This window comes from Sinohyriopsis cumingii, chromosome 2, assembly GCF_028554795.1.
Source record: "Sinohyriopsis cumingii isolate HCF-2022 chromosome 2, ASM2855479v2, whole genome shotgun sequence".
Taxonomy (NCBI): Eukaryota; Metazoa; Mollusca; class Bivalvia; order Unionida; family Unionidae; genus Sinohyriopsis; species Sinohyriopsis cumingii.
The window spans coordinates 90399308-90421434 of record NC_142962.1 but is presented as its reverse complement, the minus strand read 5'-3'; the positions used below and the strand labels follow the sequence as shown (position 1 = coordinate 90421434).

Genomic DNA, 22127 nt, shown 5'->3' with positions numbered 1-22127 from the left:
CCTTTTAGACAGATAAAATAGAACTATAGACTATAAACCATTTTAGACAGATAAAATAGGACCATAGAATATGAGCCCTTTTAGGCAGATAAAATAGAGTAACTATAGACTATGAGCCCATTTAGACAGATAAAATAGAACTATAGACTATGAGTCCTTTTAGACAGATAAAACAGGACCATAAACTATGAGCCCTTTTAGACAGATAAAATAGAACTATAGACTATGAACCATTTTAGACAGATAAAAAAGGACCATAGACTATGAGCCATTTTAGACAGATAAAACAGGGCCATAAACTATGAGCCATTTAAGACAGATAAAATAGGACCATAGACTATGGGCCATATTCGGTAGATAAAATAGGACCACAGACTATGAGCCATTTTAGTCAGATAAAACAGGACCATAGACTATGAGCCATTTTAGACAGATAAAATAGGACCATAGACTATGAGCCTTATAAGACAGATAAAAAAGAACTATAGACTATGAGCTTCTTTAGCCCTTTTATCAGGTGAGAACTCATATAATACATGAAACAATGGGTAGAAATATTAACATTACCTTGATTCTGAATCCTGTATCAAAGAATCGAATGATCTGCAGCTGCCAGTCTTTCAGTGGTTTTAGAAGTCCATGAGATCTGACGTCATAGGGAGTACACAGAAAACACTGCCATGACATGTTCTTGATCTGAAACAATGAAGTTACATGAGAAGATGTTATATGGGGTACACTGCTGTAACACATTCTTGATCTGAAATAATGAAGATACATGAAACCGAGATGCAGTATGAAAATGCAAGAGTAGCTGTCCCAAAAATCTGGATAGTAAGGATGCTTTCTGACAAAATATCTCATAATGCTGCTGATTCTACATGATATGAGAACAATTATTTCAATGTTCCTTAAGTCTTGTTTTCCTTCGAATTTGGGCATTCTGTTAAGTAGCTTTTACAATGTTGTTGTTCTTGTGGGGTTTAACGCCATTTTTCAGCACACGATAGGCTATGTATGGCGGCCAGTATTAATGGTGGAGGAAGAACCCGGGAAACCCCCGGGAAGAACCACCGACCCACGAGAAGCTACTGGCAAGCTTTCTCACATACCCACATTGGTCGAATCCTGGACTCAAACCCACGCAGACAGAGGTGAGATGGCAATGATCCTTAACAGAGAGCGCTTTAGACCACTCGGCCACTCGGGGCCCCTGCTTTTACAATGTAAATAGCAACTGTGATTGGATGATGCAAGACATACAACAGATAACACCATAAGATCCCGTGGCTCTGTTGCCAGGCGAGCTAAAAATTAATCAGCAATATATACGAGTTTATGAGAAATGTAAAATTTTACAACTACTTTCAATTAAATGTTTATATTATATTTTTTGGGACACAAACCACCCATTTTTTTAAAAAATTGCATGGTGTTGTATTGTTCTTTCTGTTGATGCAAATATGTCCTTGACTGCCTGGCTTTAAACATTAAAATACAGAAAAGTGATGCAATCTGGGTCATTTTAAATATGTCATAAAGGTGAAGTCATGATACATATATGCTATTACAGTGAAGTAATGGGCAGTCTGAATTTCGACATTTTTAAAAGGAATTTGCAAGAATACTGATTTTAATTTATACCAATAGTTAGTGCAATTTCTATTCACCTGTTTTAAAACAAAAATATCAAATTTACATTCAAGACTGATTATGATTTACTCATGTTCAACAAACATTGAAAAATAATGCAGGTATCCAATTTAGCAAATGTATTGACAGATAAAATGTGAAATAATTATAAGAGTGCTTCATATCAAGCCAGCCACAAGTTTTTTTTATAAATTGCTATTGTATGAATCCACATATAAAGTAACATCATTCAGGCAAATTGTACTTGAGAATTGACTAAAGAAAATTAACATTAAAGTTAATCTAGGGTATGGATGAAGTTGCAGTAAATTTTGGATCATCCAAAACATGGACCTTAATCTCCTAATGACTTAACACTGACAAGCAGACAAGAGTCCCTTAAAGGGACTGATGGTCTACTGGTCAAAAAGATTTTCCAGGAATTCAAGACAAATTGATTTCATCTTTTTAACTGCAGCACTGAAAATGTCTGATATTTTTGTAGCAATTAACAAGAGTTAAAAGTAGCCACTGTGGAAGTCATACTGGACTGCCACCATTTTCATGGAAGTCATATTGAATTGCCAACATTTTCGTTAAGACAAAGTAGACATCTTTAGATATTGTTTGATGAAAACCTATTGTAAATATGGCCACAGATTCATGAGTAGTGATAACACAACTTTCAAGATGGATGCAATGCTGGCCATAATAGATGTTAGATCAGCTGCCCATTTTTATTTAGGACCATGTAAACACCATAAGAAATCTTTTGATAAAAACCCAATATTGATATGACAATCCATCTAGGAGGAGCAACAACAGATTTTTAAAATGGCCACCATGGGGGAACATACTGGAGGTCAGATTGGCACCATTTTAATTTAGAACCAATATCATAATAAGTATTCTAGTAAAAACCCATGTCAATAAGACTTTTCATTGAAGAGAAGTTGTGATGACAAGATTTTCAAGATTGCTGCCATGGTGGCCACAGTGGATGCCACATCAGGACCATTTTTGTTTAGGTCCAATTTGATATCACAAGTTTCATGGTTTAACCTCTACAAATACCCAAAATAAAGAATACAAAAGAATAAAACTATGTTGATGCAAACAGCGGTCACTTTAATGTTTAATGCAATACTACCACTTGCATGAGCACAAATAAAAAAACTGGTAAGTTCAATACTTACACCATGTTTTCCAAAAAGTGAATAACATCAGTCGAAGCCAATGCAGCCAACAACACTAAAACAATACTTCCATTTATATGAGCACAAATAAAACACCTGTCAAGTCTAATAACTTTCGCCATGTTTTCATTTGAGTGCTCAACATCAAAGGAAGCCAATACAGCCAACAACACTATGCCAACCAGTTATTAAGAAGAATTAAAGTCACACTTCCACAAGTGGTATGCTAAACAGGTCATGGATGCCATTACGGAAAGAGATGTTATTGGTGATGGTCAATGCACAGTATTAGTAAATCTTGCAACCTCATTAATCAAGCCAATTCACGCTGAATGGATAATTGCAGCTCATGCGACAATGAGTGAAAGATTAGACCTAATTATCAGTGGTTTTGAGAAAGCTGGTCTCAATTCAGCAATATGGGGATTATTTACCCAAGAAGCATTTGTGAGTACCACAAGTCTTGATTGACACGATGTTGATACAGTGGCTTTGTCCAAAAATCTGAGAAGTGTGCGCTTTAATACTCTGCTGTAATTAGTATATACACATAGTGTTTCATTAATAATAGTGTTTCAAGAAATAGTTATAGTATTTTACAGGATTGTTGTTCTTTTGGATTAAAAATGCATGGATAAAATGAAATGTGCTTTCAGAAGGAATTAAATGTTTCAACAACAGTTGTACTCGAAATGAAGGATCAATGTGAATAAGTATTAAATTTAATTTTCATATACTGTTATTTTGTATCATTTTTTCTTTCATTTTCAGTATTACTATTGTTTGAATGCTTATGCTTTTTCTCTATTTTCTCTCTATCCTTACTTACCTCACATATCAATTTAAGGCAGTGAGTGTAAATTACAGCTATCAGATACATTATTAAATGTGTGCATTGAAACAAACAATATAAAATGATTTATAATTTTTGTTTCAAAAGGTTAAAAAAAACCACATGTAAATGCTAATATTTAATTATCGCATTACAGTAATGGCCTTGATTTATTAAATACTAGTAGCTGTGTTAATCTCGAAGAATTTTTTTGTTATTGTTTTTGTAGGGTTTAATGCCATTTTTCAGCACATGATAGGCTATAAATGGCGGCCAGTATTAATGGTGGAGGAAGAACCCGGGAAATCCCCGAAAAGAACCACCAACCGTCGAGAAGCTACTGGCAAGCTTTCTCACATACCCACACTGACCAAATCCGAGACTCGAACCTATGCAGACAGAGGTGAGATGGCAGTGATCTGTAATGGAGAGTGCTTTAGACCACTCGGCCACTTAGGGCCCCAATCTCTAGGAATGAAACACTGTAAGAAAATGGGGGGGGGCATCATCCTACGTGGCTCATTTTTCATTAGGGATTTAAATTCATGTTTAGGGGGCAACAACGAAAACCACAAAAATTGTTCCAACATGAAAACTGATGATACTACATTATTTCTGGAGCAGAAGCAATAACAAGATTTTCAAAGATGGCCACAATGGTAATCCTACTGGGGTCAAATCAACACAGTTTTCACTTGGGACAAACTAGACATAGTAAGAAAGTTTCTTATATAAAACTATTGTTGATGAGACTGTCTATTCAGGAGGAGCAGTGACAAAAGATTTTAAAGATGGCTGCCATGGCAGAGAGATTGAAGTCAGATTGGCACCATTTTCATTTAGGACCAACAGGACATCACAAGAATCCTTTAGTTGACAACAACATATACACGTGACTTTCCATTCAGGAGCAATAGTGATAACAAAGTTCAAGATGGCTGCCACAGTGGCTATGCTGGAAATCAGATCTGCACAAGTTTCATTTTGAACAAAATGACAAACTGGCTTTTAGTGAAAACCCCATGGTGATCTGACCATCCAGTCATGCTAAGTAGCATAAAAAGATTTTCAAAATGGCCACTGTATTGGCCATACTGGATGTCAGAGTGGCATGATTAACATTTATGCACAACTAGACACACAAGGAAGTCTTGTGGTGAAAGCCCCATGTCCATATAACTTTCCATTTAGGTGAAGTAGCAATAATGTTTTCTAGATGACTACTGTAATGGCCAAATTTGCTGTTATGTAGGCACCATTTTCATTTTGGATATACTGACATCATATGAAATCTCCTGATGAAAAACTGATGTCAAATAATTTTCTGTTCAGGAAGAGTAGTTATAACAAGATTTTCAACATGAATGCAATATCTACACATCATCACAAGTATTTTCAAGAGACTCCATGTTGACATGCCCATCCATGCTCATGTGCCCATCCATACTCATATGCCCATCTATGCTCATGTGCCCATCCATGCTCATCTGCCCATCCATGCTGATGTAGCAATAAAAAGAGATGGCTGAAATTGTGGCCTGCTGGATGTCTTAGACGAGGACCATTTTCATTTAGGACCAACCATATATCACAAGACATCTTGGTGAAAGTACAAAGTAAGTACAACCATCCATTTAGGACTAATTTCCCAATTTAACTTGGATGACCTGTGTGTTATATTCACTAATTTATGGTAGACAGTATGGGAGATGATACCCAAGTTAATTTTGGCCATCTCCCCATACTAGTTCTTGATAAGATATTGTTTACTTAAGGATAAAGAGTGGCAAGAATGCCATCAAGTAGAAAGACTTTCAAAAAAGTTGGGATGCCCAGAGGAACTTTGGTTATAATTTCACAATTAAACAAGACTTACCTAAGTCGCAGTTTGAATGGGATTTTATGAACCTGAAAGTGCCTGAGGGATCCCATGATATGGAATTGGTCACGTGATGAGTCAGTCTTTAGAGCATGATAAGCTTGGATGCCTCAGAGAACAATAGGGTGGGATATGCATGAAGATAATTAATTTGCATATGGGTGAGCATGTGATCCCTCAGGCACTTAACATGTTCACAAAATCCCAATCAAACTGCGACTTTGTTAAGTCTTGTTTAATTGTGAAATTTTATTTCCCCTGTAAGTGCCTCGGGATCCCATGAGATTTCAAAGTTTATGCATCCAAGCACAACAATGAAGAAAACATAAAGTAAAATGTATCTTTGTGATACTAGATAAAGCCATAAAGAACAATACAGAAGCATCTGAGATTGAATCAAATATTTTTTCTAAAACTGGGACTTCCCAAGCACAGCATTGTTGAAATACAAGCTATCCGATACAGGTTTATGATAGAACTTGCGGAAAGTACAATCATTACTCCATCCTACAGTCTTAATAATAGAATGCAAAAGACAGTTTCATTTTAGCTGCAGCAGTGTTTGATGCAGCTCTAGTGCTGTGGGCCCCAAAAATGGATGTATCAATTCCTGCCTCCTTCATAACAGTCTTGATCCATCCAGCCATGGTGCTTTTAGCAACAGCTCTAAAAGGAGGTTGTGTATTTATCAATAATTTTTTTACAACTACACATAGTCTTTTATCATGATACGCAGAAAAAGTCATTTGTGACTAGGTTTAATTTGCTTCAAAAGGTTCCTAATTCTGACAACAACTCTATCAGAAAAAATAGTAATATCATCAATATTTATGACGTAAAGTTTGGCATCTCTGGCCACTAAGGCCAACAGGATCACTAGTTTCTGAGTCACTTGTTTCAAAGAAATGTTCCCCAAGGGAAACAATTTTTCCAGATGCTTTAGCACAGTTCTCACATCCCAGGTTATGCCATATCTTGGCAAACATGGCCTATGGAGAAAAACTGCTCTCAAAAATCTTATGAGCACATTATTACCTAGGTTAACATTACTACTCAATTTAACTAAACTAGATATAGCAGATATGGCAGTGTTGATGGAGCTGTAACCTAAACCAGAGTCTAACAGCTCTGTCAGAAAAGACATAATTTACAGGTGGATTAAGGGGATCAATGTTTCCCAAGTTAAAAGTGCAACCATTTCTGGAGATGTGTCCAATATTGTTTCCTTGTAGATTCTCTCCATGAGTAAGATTGTCCTGATATGCCTTTACGCAACAAGGCTTTCCTGATAAGCGGAACACAGCTAGCCAGGTTTTCCACAGTTGATGTTCCTTGAGTGGATCCTGAGGCAAGGTTAACAGGAAGCGAATCTGTGGAAGAACGTATGAATGCTGAACAATTAGTCGCATAATGCAGGGAAAACAGGGCTGTGTTGTCTATAATGGCCTTACAAGAACCACTTATGCACAGTCATCTGCCATCTTCTGAAGAACATATCCCACAAGGCTGAAAGGTGGGAACATATATAAAATTAGGTCTGACCAGGTCATAGAGAAAGCATCAATGGCCAATGCATGTGGGTCTGGTCTATATGACATGTACTTGAGAATTTGATGATTCAATCTAGAGGCAAACATATCAATATCAAACTGTCCAAATATTGCATGAATTTTGTTAAAGATTGCTTTGTATAACATCCACTTTGCATCATCACTGAAATTCCTAGATGGGTGATCTGCTTCTACATTATTCTTCCCAGGAAGATGGCAAGTACTCAACCAAATCTGTCTTTCTATAGAGAAAAAACAAATATCACGGGCCATTTGATCTAGTAATCTCTTCTTACCTCCCATTTTGTTAATGTAGGCAACAGCTACGTTATTATGAATGAAGAAACTAATGTGTAAGTTATAGTTGTATCCACAGAGAGACTTTAATATCAGGAAGCAGGCATATAATATTAAAACATTGATGTGGCTCATTTTCTCAGTACTACTCCAGCAATCACCAGTTTTAACATTGTCTGCCTCATTTACCCCTCCCCATCCTATAAGAGAACTGTCACTTTTGATAATAATGTCTGAGTTAACTCTGCAAATAGGCTGAACACTGATTTTAACATTTTGGATCCACCATTGCTGTAAAGAGAAATTGATGCATCATAACTGCCCTTATGCATTTTCAGTAATCTGTCTTTCTCCCTTTCAAAGGTTTGTAGTAGAAAGGGGCATATTCTAAGCCTGGCTCACTAGCAACCATTGTGCCTATTAATTGTGCTAATTCATGAATAGTCAAATCTTTCCGCCTCAGCACTGCTTAAGAAAACTCAGTCAATGCCTGTGCCTTTCCCTCAGTCAATCTGTCATATTTACTGAATTATAATGAGAAATCCCACAAAGCTGATTGTTTGTGTGGGTTTCAAGATGGATTTAGTTGGGTGTATTGTAAATCCTGAATCGCCCAATAATGCAGCAGTATGGTACACACTGTTTTGACACTCTAAGTATGTTGAACCTTGAAGAAGACTATCATCCAAATAGACAACATTGAGATAACCCATCTTAAGCAAGGAAGAAAAAACAGGCTTCATTATTTTGGCGTATATTCGTGGAGCAGATGCCAGTCCATTTGGTAAACAGGTGTACTGATAAAGTTGGCCTTTCCAGTGAAAGCATAACTATTTGCGAAAAGCAATGTCAACTGGAAGAGAGTAATATCCATCTTTCATATCCAAAGAAGCCAAATAAGAATCTTTGCGAACCATGGTCAGTGCTGTTTTTAGCGTCTCCATTTTAAAATGGTGATGTATCACATGGGCATTGAAAGCAAGCAGGCTAAGAATAATATGGATGCTCCCATCATGCTTTTCTCCAGTGATAATGTTTATTATCTCCAATACTCCCTTTTTCAGCAGTTTATCAATTTCAGTTGTAATTATAGTTGATTCTTTGTCTGAGAATTTTCTCTGTTTTGGAATACAAGTTTGGACTGGGCTGCTATCGAGTTCGAGTCTATAACCTTTTAAATTTGATAAATTCCATGCATCAGAGGTTATCTTCTGCCATATTTTAGCACACCAACCAACTTTACCAGCTACACAATTTTCTGGCATATTATATAAGGCTGGGAAAGAAACTGCTCTCATGAATGGGAAAACTGCTACTTACAGTTTTTGTGGAAGATGCAACACTGCCTCTGTTCACAAATCTTGATGGGGGTTGTAAGGTCTCCTCTTTTTGAGGTTCTGTGGTCCCCGCTGGTATGGTTGCCATTGATAGGGCTGGGTATCTTCCAGTGTTTGAAGCTGAAAGCTTTCCAGACACTTTGTTCCCCACCTGCTGAGCATCTACAATATTTTTAACTTTTGTAGACAAATCATCTCCAAACAGGAGGTCAGTTACCTTATTTTGGGGTGCACAGAGGTATTAATAACTGTAATGGAGATCCAGCTTGATCAGTTCTTTCCTCTTATGAGAAATGTCACAAAATCCAGAAGAAAGCATCTGCAATACATCACCAGCATCTGCAAGAAGTTTATTAACATTTGCAAATGTACCGTCTTATTATGTAGTAATTTATCCATGTGACTGAGAAGGGGAACACTAGCTTCAGCAACAGTTCCTTGGAACTTTTGGAGCTTGGCATCCATTTGTTGTGTAGCTTTGTTCATTTTTGCCCAAATTTTGAGATTTACTTTAGTCACAATCAAATTTTGCAAATTTTGTGGCCTTAAATGTTTTTTGCTCAAATCCTTAAATTTATCCCATGTTATCTGGGCCCTGAATCCTACATTTACAACTTTGGCCAAGCTCTTCTGAATGGGCGGCCCACAACATTCATGCACTTCATAAAAGTCGGAGAGTTCCTTCAGGATGTCATTTCCTTCATTTTTCTGAGGGTGTATTTGGTGGTGATGTTACTAAGTTTTGAAGGCCATGCTCCAAGTCATCAACATCTTCCTCACTTTCCGCACCGGTGTTAGAAGGATCACTTCCCTCATTATGCTTAACTGTTTCCATCCGTACACGTTTCCATGATGGTTCATCAAATCCCAGCATATCAGCCATAGGCCTTTTGCTAAGACTGTCAACTTGTGACTTCAAAGTTGTTACCGTAGCTGACAAATTTGTCAATAATTCAAGCTGACAGCCCCACATCACTTGATTGTGTGTCGTTTACCATTCAATAAGACTGTCATCTGAGTGCTGCCATTTTTGTGCAGATGTCACATTTTCTGTCAGAGAATCTCTCGAGATTTCACAGTTACATCATGAACTCATTGTCGGTAATAGCGTAGTCCCCTTATCTGTAGATGCAGGATTTCTCCTTGATTTTGATGCCACTACAGGGCTATCATTTACCATAGTTGTTCCCCCTTGGGAATTATTGCGTTCTGTTGCAACCATGATGGAGAAATCTTTGGCCTTATCAGCTAAACGCTGCTTGGCTCTATTTTACAATATTTCTTGCAATAGTCCATGCCCCGTATTGACAGGATACCTTTGGCTTTGTCCCAATGCCACCATTGTGCAAAATTGTGCAAGAGACAACACACTCAAAAATGATGAAACAATGAAATACGGTACAGTTATGACTGTATAATGACTTTAAGACGGTATATGAAGTTTCTGCCCCATGCTGATTTCAAATTTGCATGAAAGTTCAGCTGTAAATTACTTGAATCGTGAAATTTTAAAACTTGAGAAACACAAAGTACTGACTCCTTGATGCTGGACCACTCACTGACTCTTCATGTAACCAATTCCATTTCATAGGATTCCAAGGCACTTACAAAGGAAATAAAATTAGGGTCATAAAAACAGGTTCAGGGTCAGATGGTCACTTATTCAATTACCTTCTCTCAAGCATGGGAGAACCATTCTCTTATTTACTTTTCACCAAAAAAACCTGTTGATTGGTTGTGTCGGTGCTTCCACAATGCAGGTGTGAAATTATCTGCACCAAGAAGAAGAAATTAAAACAAAATTGAAAACACAGTAACTAACTGTACTTACCTGTTTAATTGATGTCTCTGACACAAAATTTTCTATGCAATCCATACAGTATGCCCTGCAATTATGAACAGAATATATTCATATCTGAAATGAATAAAAAAAATGTGCAAAATATTAAAACATTAGTGAAATCGCAAATCTGAACTTGCTTTCACCTACACTTCTACACAAAATGGTAAAATTTTCACAGATTTTGACTAGACTATAGTATTGGATGTCCAACCTTTTCATTTAATATTTTTTTTCACATTTTTCTCACACATGGCAATTTATAAATTTGACCTCTTTTTTTACTACCAGTTGGCACAAGTTGTTGAAAGATTGGCAGGCCAAATTCTGGCCTGTGGGCTGTATGGTGGACAACCATGCAACAATAGCTACCTGTACAGAAAAATTTCACCAATTCACATGAGCTGCTCATACGCTGCACATTAGAACCCTGTTAGAAATGTATGCAAATTGGGTAGATTTTGCAACCTCATGACTGCATTTTGTTAGATCTTGTGAGTCAAGGAAAAACTTACCTGATTTTCACATGTGCCCATTTTGCTCATATGAGAATTTAAATTTTTACATGAGAAAGTAGACCTAACATTCTTTTTCATTACATATAACCATGTTTGAAAATAAGGCAGAGTTCCAATTTCTCATGTGATATATTGTGCAAATGTTGAATGTTGAGCATGCCAATTATTGTCAAATAGACATCATTTCTATTTTGCACTTGCTGTTGCTTTGGGTTTCTTTTGGTTTCTTTTTAAAACATCTGTCAGTTTATTTTCTCACAGTGAGTTTTAGTCTTATTTTGACCCAACAGTCTCCTTGTATTTGAACATATTAAGGTTCATTTCACCATTCATAAAACGAAACAATTCAGCATCAAGGTCTTGTAAAACCAGACTACCCATAAAACTTTAACAGCTGTCAAAAAAACACTGCATAACCGTTCATGGTTGATGTTTAATTCAGTAATCCGTAAAAAGGTGAAATCTTTCTCTCCCAAAAATATGCAGTTTACAAATATAAAAAGGAAATAAACCTTTAGCCCCATAATGAATGCTACATAAAATAAACATATGATGAAATCCCCTTTTTCAGAATTTATCCAACTTAACAAACTTCACTATAAAATTGCAAAACAAATATATAGCCACATATCTGGAAAAAATAAACATAGATGCACAATCCTTTTTGCTTAAAAAAGTCTCAAGTCCTTTTCCAGAAGATTTGGAGAAGTACATAAACTATGTCGTTTTCTTCCATGCCTAACGTTCACACAAAAGTCAATAAAATCTTATACCGATGTAAAATTTAATAAATCCATAAGCAACTGCCAAATCCTGTCATGTTTGACTGTGTACAGGCCCAGCCCTAGGTTGTGCAGGGCTCAAGACAGCATGCAGGGCCCAAGATAGCAAGCAATGAGTATAGGGCCCAAAGAAAATAAAAACCCACTGCATTGGGGCCCAAGACGGTTGCCTCTTTTGCCTTGCCCTAAAGCCGGGCCTGATTGTGAAACTGTTTCGCACTCTTTGCACATGTATATTCTTGGCAATGGAAAATCTTGTTTATTTGCAGCCTTTTAAATGTTCTGATCATGTTATTTAAAAGTTTGTAAATGAAGTTTGCTACTGAAATAATCACGAGACAAATCGCTGACATTTCTGTTGACTTGTCTGTGATCCAGGTTATCAGAGTATGTGGTGGAAGAATCGGCTTGTTAGAACCATTAGAGTGTCCTATGGGGCATGGCTCAGCCCAAGCTACTGAAAAAATATTAAAATTATCTACGGCAATATAAATTAACTTATCAATGATATGAATTCACTTTTTTAGCTCAGTTTTTACGAAACATCTGATAATAAAAATACCATTTATTTGATATACAGAGTCCACTGCCTATCAAAAAGTTGGGGTAGCCATTTACTAGCCAGCCTAGCAAACTTGAACAACCTTTCATCAAGATATACCCACATGAACTCGATAGAAATATGATTTTTTTCCCAAAAAAGTCACAAGCACAACATGCATCATGTCTTTAATCCAGGTCAAATTTCAGTAACGATGTACTTTTGTCTTGTCCGTCAGCAGATTAAAGATATAATAAATCCATGCTTGCAATTTCTGAGAAAGTAAATTATATCCCTAACTATTTCATGCAGGTATATCTCGATGAAAGGTCATTCAAGTTTGCTAGGCCAGCTACTAAGCAGCTACCAAATGGTGTCAGAGAATTCCAACTTTTCGAAAGGCAGTGGACTCTGACCCTACACCCCAACATCAATGTCCAAATATCAAAAAAAGGGGTGGCAATGGTCAGAAGAAACTCGGACTAGACAAACATAAATGTTCTTTGTATTATTTTACTTTTGATTGGGTGGAACAAGTTCAGCATATGCAATTGAGAACCAAATGTAGCAGCTTAATTCATGATTTTATTCCTAAAAGACACCTGCCCAATCTGTCAAGTCTCTTGATTGGTAGATTCAAAAAAAAAGATTTGATTGGATAAAGATTACAGCTTTTCTTAATTCTTATATATACAATAACGACTTTATTTAAAGAAGGTAACACAACTACTAGGTCTCTTTTGGCAACCAAACCTTTTTCCCATTTCAGTGCATTCTTTCTGTGCTGCACTGATACAAAATGATCAACTATACTAATCTCTGATGTTCTTTCTAGATTAAACTTCTTGAAGGTCATGAAATTTTAATCAGCACAACAAAGTTAGCAATCATTTGAAAGAAATGCAAAACAGTGACAGCAACAGGATTAAGTCAGACAAAACACCATTGCCATGCCAGAGGAAATTCTGACTCCAATAAATGGTATGTATAAGATGCTTCAAATTTTTTGATGTAATACACATGATACATATGCATTTCAGACTCTACAATTTGACCCACAATAATTTCTTTTTTAAAATATAAAAATTGGAAACCAGATTTTGAATTTCTTTATATATTTCAAATGTACACAGTCTGGAAAAATGAATCCCAAAAGGTTTACGAGAAATCTCCCTGAGGACTGTTCCAGAAGCAGAGATGTCAAACTATTGGGAAACTTCTACCCGTCAGTCCTAACGATCATTTACTAGGGTACACGATCAGAAGGAAACTGTATTAAATGTAAACCTGAACTGCTTTGTTGAAGGGTCACACATGCCAGCCCCAAAAAGAGGTGTAAGCATAATTATTACTAATATAAGTGGCAAAAAAGCTTAATCTCAGCATAAAAAGAGTATATATTACATGTCATAATTACAGAAAACTGTATGAAAAACGTGCATTTAATTTCACTACTTACCTGGATCTGCAGTTAAAATGTTAATCACAATTCAACTAAATTCATGTGGATTAGTAGTAAGAACAAGAATAGACACAAAAGAAATTGATAATTATCTATGCGTAACACTGACTTTGACTAGTAACTTTCGTAAATAGTCGTTAAGTCCATAAATGATGATTGCTGTATTATCCTCAACCTGCCATGGTTAGTCCCATAACAATGGTCCAGTGCAACATGTTTTTAAGTTTAACAAAATCCCTCATCTCTAACATTTTTCAGTCATATAACATCCGTCACATCGATACATCCCAGAGGTTTTTTCCTTTGTTTTTTTAAAAATGATATCTGGCGCCATTTATTTTCAATTTAGGCTGGTACGCTATGTGTGTAGTATCATAATAGAATGAATCTAGGGCAAGTGGTTTCACATTCAAGAACCCGTCTGTTTTCTTCAAGCTGTTTGATGTAAAATTCATGCAGAAGTTACCATATTTACACACATGGTGAATTTTTATTTGATTTATTTTCAATGTTATTAAATAACAAAGGTTTTTTCTTTATATTTAAATATTTCAATTAAAAATTTCAGTCTGTATAGTTGTCCATTTCATTCATTTTTTCCTAACATGGTATAAGAAGTGCATGTTACGGTAGCCAAGTTTTTGTGTTGTCTTTGCCACAACAAAAAATATGTCTTGGGTTTCCCGCTAATAAAATGGGTCCAGTAAACAAACATGTGAACAGTGGCTCTAACTTGAACAGCTAACACTCACTCCAGGGCCACAAACTGGAAGCAAAAATGGCATTAGATAAACTGGATATTTATGTTGTGCTTTCTTTTATTTGAATTGTAGTATGTATTTAAATTTTGTCAAATATTTTTTAACCAGTACTTACTGTCACTGTTGAGAAAAGGTACTGACCCAGTTAATGTCATCAGGATATCAAAACAAGAGTGTTTAAGTCGCGAGAAAATTGGCACATGAACCATGGACAGGCACGAAGTTAGGGCAGGCAAGGTTGAATTATCAGCATTGATTCTTAAATAGATCGCAATAGAAAGGATTGTACTACTGTATGACAAGTGAACCATACAAGCCCCTGTGATGATGAATAAATATGTACACAACACGAGCCTTGAATTTGAATCATTAGTCTGTCTCGATCTGAACTTGGAAAACTTTTTTTTAACAGGTATCCAGTAGTTAGTTTTATTACCCGGGCTGTTATCAATGGGAGAGTATCCAGGTACCCATTGGCATATTTATCTGGAAGTATTCAAATTTGGAATATGCAGTGTGACTCACAGGTATTTCATCAACAGTGCAGTTTATATGTTTGCTACTGAACTAAGGTAGTTCTATTGGTAAAGCAATTAGACTCATAGTCCAAGGGATGCATTTTCAGGCTGGGTTGGCTGCCTAAGTGTGTTCTTGGGAAGACGGTTGGTTCCTATTTTCACAGTGGGAGATAGACACTGTGTTAAAAGTGCCATCTAATCCAAACAACAATTATGTATTTTGCTTTTACCTTGTCAAATGAATCTACAAAATCCACCTTACATAGTGTCTCAAATGCCATTAGCAAAATAAAATTGTACAAACATTTCATTTCCATTTCAGGTTTCATTTTTCAACAGTTCAAAACTGAGCCTGCTAACTTAAATCCAGTGGTCAACAGGAAGTGCATCGATTCAAAGAGACCAATCTCCAAGTGAAAATATTGTTGCAGACTGGCATATGAATGCATATACATGATGAAATTCAGAAGCAGTAATGTTAATTACACATTTTGTTTGCTTTGAATTTTCTGGAACAGTGAAGAATGGTATTCATGTGAAGCAAATTTCCTGCAGTATCTTTCATTATGACCTTAAAGTTTGTAGAATGAATGTGATGTATTAAATATAACACATACATACATACATACACCTCTCCCTCAATAACTCGTGCACAATGGGGTTCACAAATATAGACCACACTATAAGCGAGGCACGAGTTACCAAGGGACCTCCGAAAATTGAGAGAAAAAAAATCGCTTTGACATTGAGAAAACCATGGGGGAGGGGCGGCGTTAGGGAACTGGACTGTTTACTGACTGAATTCTCATTTTATATTCACGTCGATAATAATTTTTAGTAACGCACTTTTTCTAATGAAGTTGTTCGTTATTCTGTTTAAATAACATTTATTTTGAAAATGTCCAACATAGGAAAGATCGTTCCAACTGGTTTCAATAACCATCACATGTACGCAAAAAATCTGTGTATTACATCACTGCTTTTTGTTTTCATGATGAGTCTGGTTCCCACAGTGGTGTTTAATATTACCCTGCCAAACTGGGAGTCCATAGAGCAGGGAACTAGACTAACTGTTAATACACCACCAAACAAGATTCCTTTTTTTCAAAAACATGCGAGAGTTATTTTGTGCACAAATCATCTATGTTGAAACTAAATTTTTGTATTGCTTAATTAGTACAATATTGATGTGATTTCATTGGAATTAATAATGAAACTTCTTATCATCCTTGAGGATATCTTAGTGTCAGTTCAAGAATTCTCTAAAACTCACACGCCAAGAATGATCCGTATCTATGAAATTAAGCTCTTTATTTTAGGAAGTATTTGTTTCGCTTGGCTGCCTTGTTATCTTTGATCACAGTTATGAAAGAGTCGGTTAATTTAAAGAAGTTTATGTTACATACACAATAACATTTATAAGTGTTCGATTGATCAAATGAAATGAGTTTACCTGACATACGACCAGGGTTGCTAGATTTTAAGTTTGTAGGATTTTCGTGCCTTTTAACTTTTCTTTTATTCCACGTCCTTTATTTGATTCAAAAGACATAATTAATGTGATAATACAAAGGAGGCCTGCTTTTAATTTAGTGCAACAGTACAACAAATACTTCCGGAAGTCAGCTATCAAAACATGGTCGGCACTTAATTAGGTTCTCAGAGAAACGCTCACGGACATAGCTGTTACGGTAGATTGACGCATTTTATGTTTGATTACAAGAGGACACATTGTATTTATGATGATTACACTTAAAAGGAATTAAAAGATAGGGCTAGAATACAAATTGCAATTGATAAAAAAAATATTTAATTTGTATTTATTTATTAAAGTACTGCCTCCACTCAGCAAGAGTGACATTTTCATTGATCAAAATTTCCTTGCATATCGCAGATTGCGATGAATTAAGAATGTTGTTTGGAAAGAAAATGTAAAAAGTTATATGACCTATTTTTAAATTTGATATTTCTTTGTGTTGATTAAAATTTCCAGGTCCTATCTACTGTTTTTGATGATGAAACGAGCGAAACATTGAAGTTTCTGTTACCAATTTTGATCAAGATTTTCTTCAAGTTCAACAAATAGGGATCAAATCTGGGGGTATTTTCTGGTTTTAAAAAATGGGATCCATGCCTGACCCTACGTTATAAGTGGGTTCACAAGTTAACGGGGCACGAGTTATCGAGGGAGTGGTGTACATACATACAGGCACTAGCTGTTATTTTTCTCGTCTGAGAAACCTTATTAAAAGATCAATAATTGAACTCAAATATGCTTATGATTACTAGATTTGAATGTGATCTTATTCTGTTTAATACTTGTTAAAAAAAATGAAATGTATTTATTTAATAAAAACTAAATACTATAATTGTTGTTTGTTGTTTCTGCTCATATAAGATGTCGCTCACGTGAGCGACATTACATGTACATGTATTAGCATATGAAATCTTTCTGATTTACCCCATGTTCTTCTTAACACACTGAATTTGCTTTACTTGCATTTAAAATGCTATTGTGAGAGTGGTCTCCCCTTCTTCACTTCTTTGAATTATGTTAATTCTTTCTTCCTGTGTTAGAATTTGTCTCCTTTTAGTTGGAGGTTCTACCATTGTTATTAAGTTGCTAGGTGACTTAATGTTATCAGTGTTCAATTACAATAACAACTGTAATGATGGTTTGTATCAGGCTTTAGGGAAATATGGACTAAATATATGTGTACATTGTATATGAACCAATGAAGGAAATAAAATGACATACAGTGGAACCCCGCTATAACGCGATGATCGGGGTCCATAAAATCGGATCGCGTTAAAAGCGGGGTCGGGTTAATAAGGGGTTTTACAATATTTAACTTTTTTTCCGAGAACATATACGTGTATACATGTACAATGATCAAAAGTCGGCTTATCATCAGATGAATATTAACTGGAATGCATTAATTAAGATATATTCAAAATAATCGATGGCTAATATATTTATAGGTTATTACTGTGCATTAAAAACATTTACTAATTTTTATTTGTTTGAACGATAATACAGATTGACCGATAATACCAGACTATCGCTATATCATGAAAAGTGTATCAACACCGTATGCTACCGTGCCGTCGTGGCATGCAGTTCAATTTCATACCCTTTTAATTTACAGATAATAAAGTGGATATTATTTACTTTCAACTGTTTGTTGTTTGATCACACCGCCAAGCACAGCATACATGTTGGCGGCTTTCGTCCTTTGATGTTTATTAAATTGTGCGACTTTTGTATCAACCACAGCTTTGTCTGCTGCTTGGCTGTGATTGCAGTTAAATAAGAAGCCCATGTCGGCTATTGTTTGAGCAACGATTGTATACAGAATTCATGGAAGACAATCACAAAGATGATTTACTGGCTTTACTCATGGATCCGTAATAAGTAACACTTCCGATAATGTTTACTTCGGCTTAACAATTCAAAAACCTAATGAAACCAGTTTTCTCTTCTAGAGTAGAATACGGAGCTTCACCACAACCTGTTCAAATTGATAAATTTCAGAAGCCAAGCGTTGTACACACTATTTCTCGTACGTTATATATATCGTATTATTTTAGAATTCATACACGATCACTTCTCCAAAATCACTTAAAGAACCTGGATAAATTGTTAAGTTCCGATCGTTTATTATTAAAAGTCATACGCGAATTCTTCCACCAAATTATAATAAACGTTTTACACACTATTTCTCATACGTTAAACAAATATTTTCACGGTCCGATAAAAATACACGTAAATGAATTTCAAATTTCAGGAACCATGCCACGATCATATTATTTTAAAAGTCACAACTAATCTCATGCCCAAAATGAAGTTAATTTCTTGTTTTGTTTTTTTTACTTTTCTCCAAAATTTTTTTCTCCATGTGTGAATGAATATACGAAATTTCGGGAGCCATGCTACGACCGCGTTATATCCGAATTCGCATTATGGCGGGGCGCGTTATAGCGGGGTTCCACTGTAATTAACTTATCCAGACTGAAAATGTATTCAGAGACAAAAGCCAATGATTTGATTCAGAGATGACATACAGGGATCAACTCACTGTAACACTGAAAACAAGCAACATACAATGCAACCATTTAACAAAATCAATTGAACCTGGGAAACAATTTTCACTGGCAGATTTAATAGAAAAAAACCTCATTCACCCCAGGCATTATGGATTAACCCCAAAGACAAAGAAAATAAATGACCAGTACCTTAGCTTTTCACTACAATGGCAATTCCTGGCATATTTAGATTGGTTAACAGTCTATAACAAGTGACACTAAATGCTTGATCTGCCAAATTTAAAAGCCTGCAGCCAGCTTCCTTTTTCTTATGCTTGTTTGTTTGTTATCAGAACAGTCTTTACTTTTTTTTACAAGCAATTATGGCTACAAAGGGTTAACTAAAGATCAGTGGTGTTTGTCTCTGTTCTCACAATATGGTCATTTGTAATGTTGGAACAATCTACCTGTACTTTAGTCTGGTTTACAATCTATAATATATGACACAACATGCATGACCTATACAATTTCATAAATTAGCAGCCAGTCATTTTTTTATAGAAAAGTCTAAGCGGCCATAATTACAAAAGATTCAATAAAGGTTAAGTGGTGTTTATCTGATTTTGCAACGTGATCATTCCTAGTTGTGTTGAAATGCATATTTTGTCCAGACATTGTTGTCGCTGGTCACATTCAGCAGGTGATTGCTCATGACAGTGCATTTAAATTATAAAATCAATCCATGCATTACGACTGTGATCATAAATGACTGGTGGTTGCTCGTAGCAGTGGTCACTCAAGATAGAGTTTTCTGTATATTAAAAGAAATGTCTGCATTAGATTGGTGTATAGACCACATATGTATACATGCCACCCCCACCACCCCGAGGTGTAAGCATAATTATTGCTATTATAAGTGGCAAAAAAGCATAATTTGGCATAAAAAGTGTAATTTCTATATTATGTGCCTGATGTGAGGTGCTCAGATTGCTGTATAACATTACTCTCGAATACTTATTTTAAAGTCTGTACTGCAGTGTTGATATGTTGGGTTTTTTTCCTGATAGGACATGCTTTGAAGTTTGAATTTTCTGTCATATAACATCCACATCTCACACCGTAAAGCATTTTGCTTAACGTATGGTGCCATTTTCTTTAAAAGTAACGACTGGTTCACAACTTCCCTAACCTATCATGAAAGAGAATATGTGAGGCAAAGTTCACACTTGAAGAAACTGGTCTGTTTTCTTGGAAATGAGTCATATACAGTTGATATAAATAACAAATAAGGAAAGTACTTTTACGCTATTTTTAAGCAGCACTCACTAAGCCTTGCATCAAGAATTCATATGATACGTTGTCAGCAGGAAATTATGTACAAGATATAAAAATAAAAGCAAATGATTTGACATCAACACAAGTACTATGATTGAAATTTGTGAAATTAATATTGGAATAAAACATTAAAACCACTGAGCACTTCTCAAAACATTTAGTTCTCTATTTTTTATTCCCAGACTACTTGATTTGTTCTCTGGCCGTAAAATAAATATTGGTCTGACACAATTAAGCTCACAATTTTGATGATTTGATTTTGATTACTAGGGCACCCTGTAATGAAGCTCTATTCCACCAAAGTCCAGTAACTTTTTTTAAGCCAAAGAAGTAAAACAGTCAAGATTTCATTTATTTAGTAAACTTTATTTTTAATAATTCTGCTATAATTCCAAGGAAAAGGCAGTCAACAGTGTTATGTATATTTGATTTAATTATATCTGATTTAATTGTTTGTAAGTTTTAAAATCTTTTTATATTTTTAAAAATTTCATTATATGTCAAAATAATGTAGTTCTGTTTGTTAGAACTTTATGGCTTTTTTTAGAAAATAGTTTGTCCGTGACTGTTCATTTTAGTAAACACATGTTGACCTAGATCCTGACCTTGATTCAAAATTAGTAGCAACCACGTAAATAAGTTCTATTTTTATTTTAAAATGATTGGTTGTTGTTGAGGTCAAGATAGGACTACGTGATTAAGAAGTAAACAATTTTTTAAATTTTATTTCTTAGAGTAAAATTATTGGTTTTCGTCAGGGTCATGTTAGGCATACGTGGTATAAACATGATCATGTGACACCCCTTTTTTTTTCAATTTCACAACTTGGGGATTTTAGAATATGATATAACCTTTGTTTTTGAGAAATAATCACAGTTGGGCTTTTTCTTTACACTGTATGTTGTGCTGTTTGGAGTTATTTCAAATTACTTGGATTCAAAAGTATTAATTCTTTTTTTTCCTGGCAAACACATGTGAACATGTGAAATTCTTGAACAAAGACAGCTCTTATAAAAATTCATTCAGATTTCCAAAACCAGAGTGATATTTCTTGTTTCTACAAGGAACTGTAGACTTCAACACTACAGATTACAGCATATGTCATCGTCTTCCATCCTGGATTCTTCGTCAGGACTCGAACTTGAAATGATCAGAACATTTTGTTATTAGGACTTTTAAAATTTTATTTGTGGGTTATTCTTGGATTACTTTTGGATTTGATTCTTAAAACTGTAAATTCATATTTTTTCATGTTTACAGAATTTTTCCAGGGAAATAAATTATTATATTTTTTCAAAGCTTGTTGTTTTCACTCTTTCTTGTGTTAATGTTTATTCGAGCCTAAACACGTAACATAAGAACAGTTCCATTAAAACACATATGGCAGATTATTTTTAAAAACTGCCTTCTCTACATTCCATCTGTATTTAATCAGAACAACACTTGAATCATTATGATCAAGATCATATGCCACTGATAACTGATAAATTTACATTCATTTTTTAAGATTTACAAACGAATGTAGTACAACATACTTAACATTATCGACGCCATTTTCAAATAAAGACAAAACAAGAGTACCATGAATGACACATTATATGTCTGTCCCATGTTTAATAAA

General features: G+C 35.3%; 1 protein-coding gene across 1 annotated transcript in view; it reads right to left on the bottom strand.

Annotated features, from left to right (window-relative positions):
- The window catches only part of LOC149805350 (DNA (cytosine-5)-methyltransferase 3B-like), a 189504-nt gene that overhangs the window by 95544 nt on the left and 71833 nt on the right, over positions 1-22127 (bottom strand). The window contains exons 12-13 of the mRNA XM_089949549.1: positions 10555-10609; positions 568-696 (exon numbers count right to left, since the gene is read on the bottom strand). Of these exons, the coding sequence (XP_089805675.1) occupies positions 568-696; positions 10555-10609 (184 nt within the window). The remainder of the gene's footprint in view (positions 1-567; positions 697-10554; positions 10610-22127) is intronic.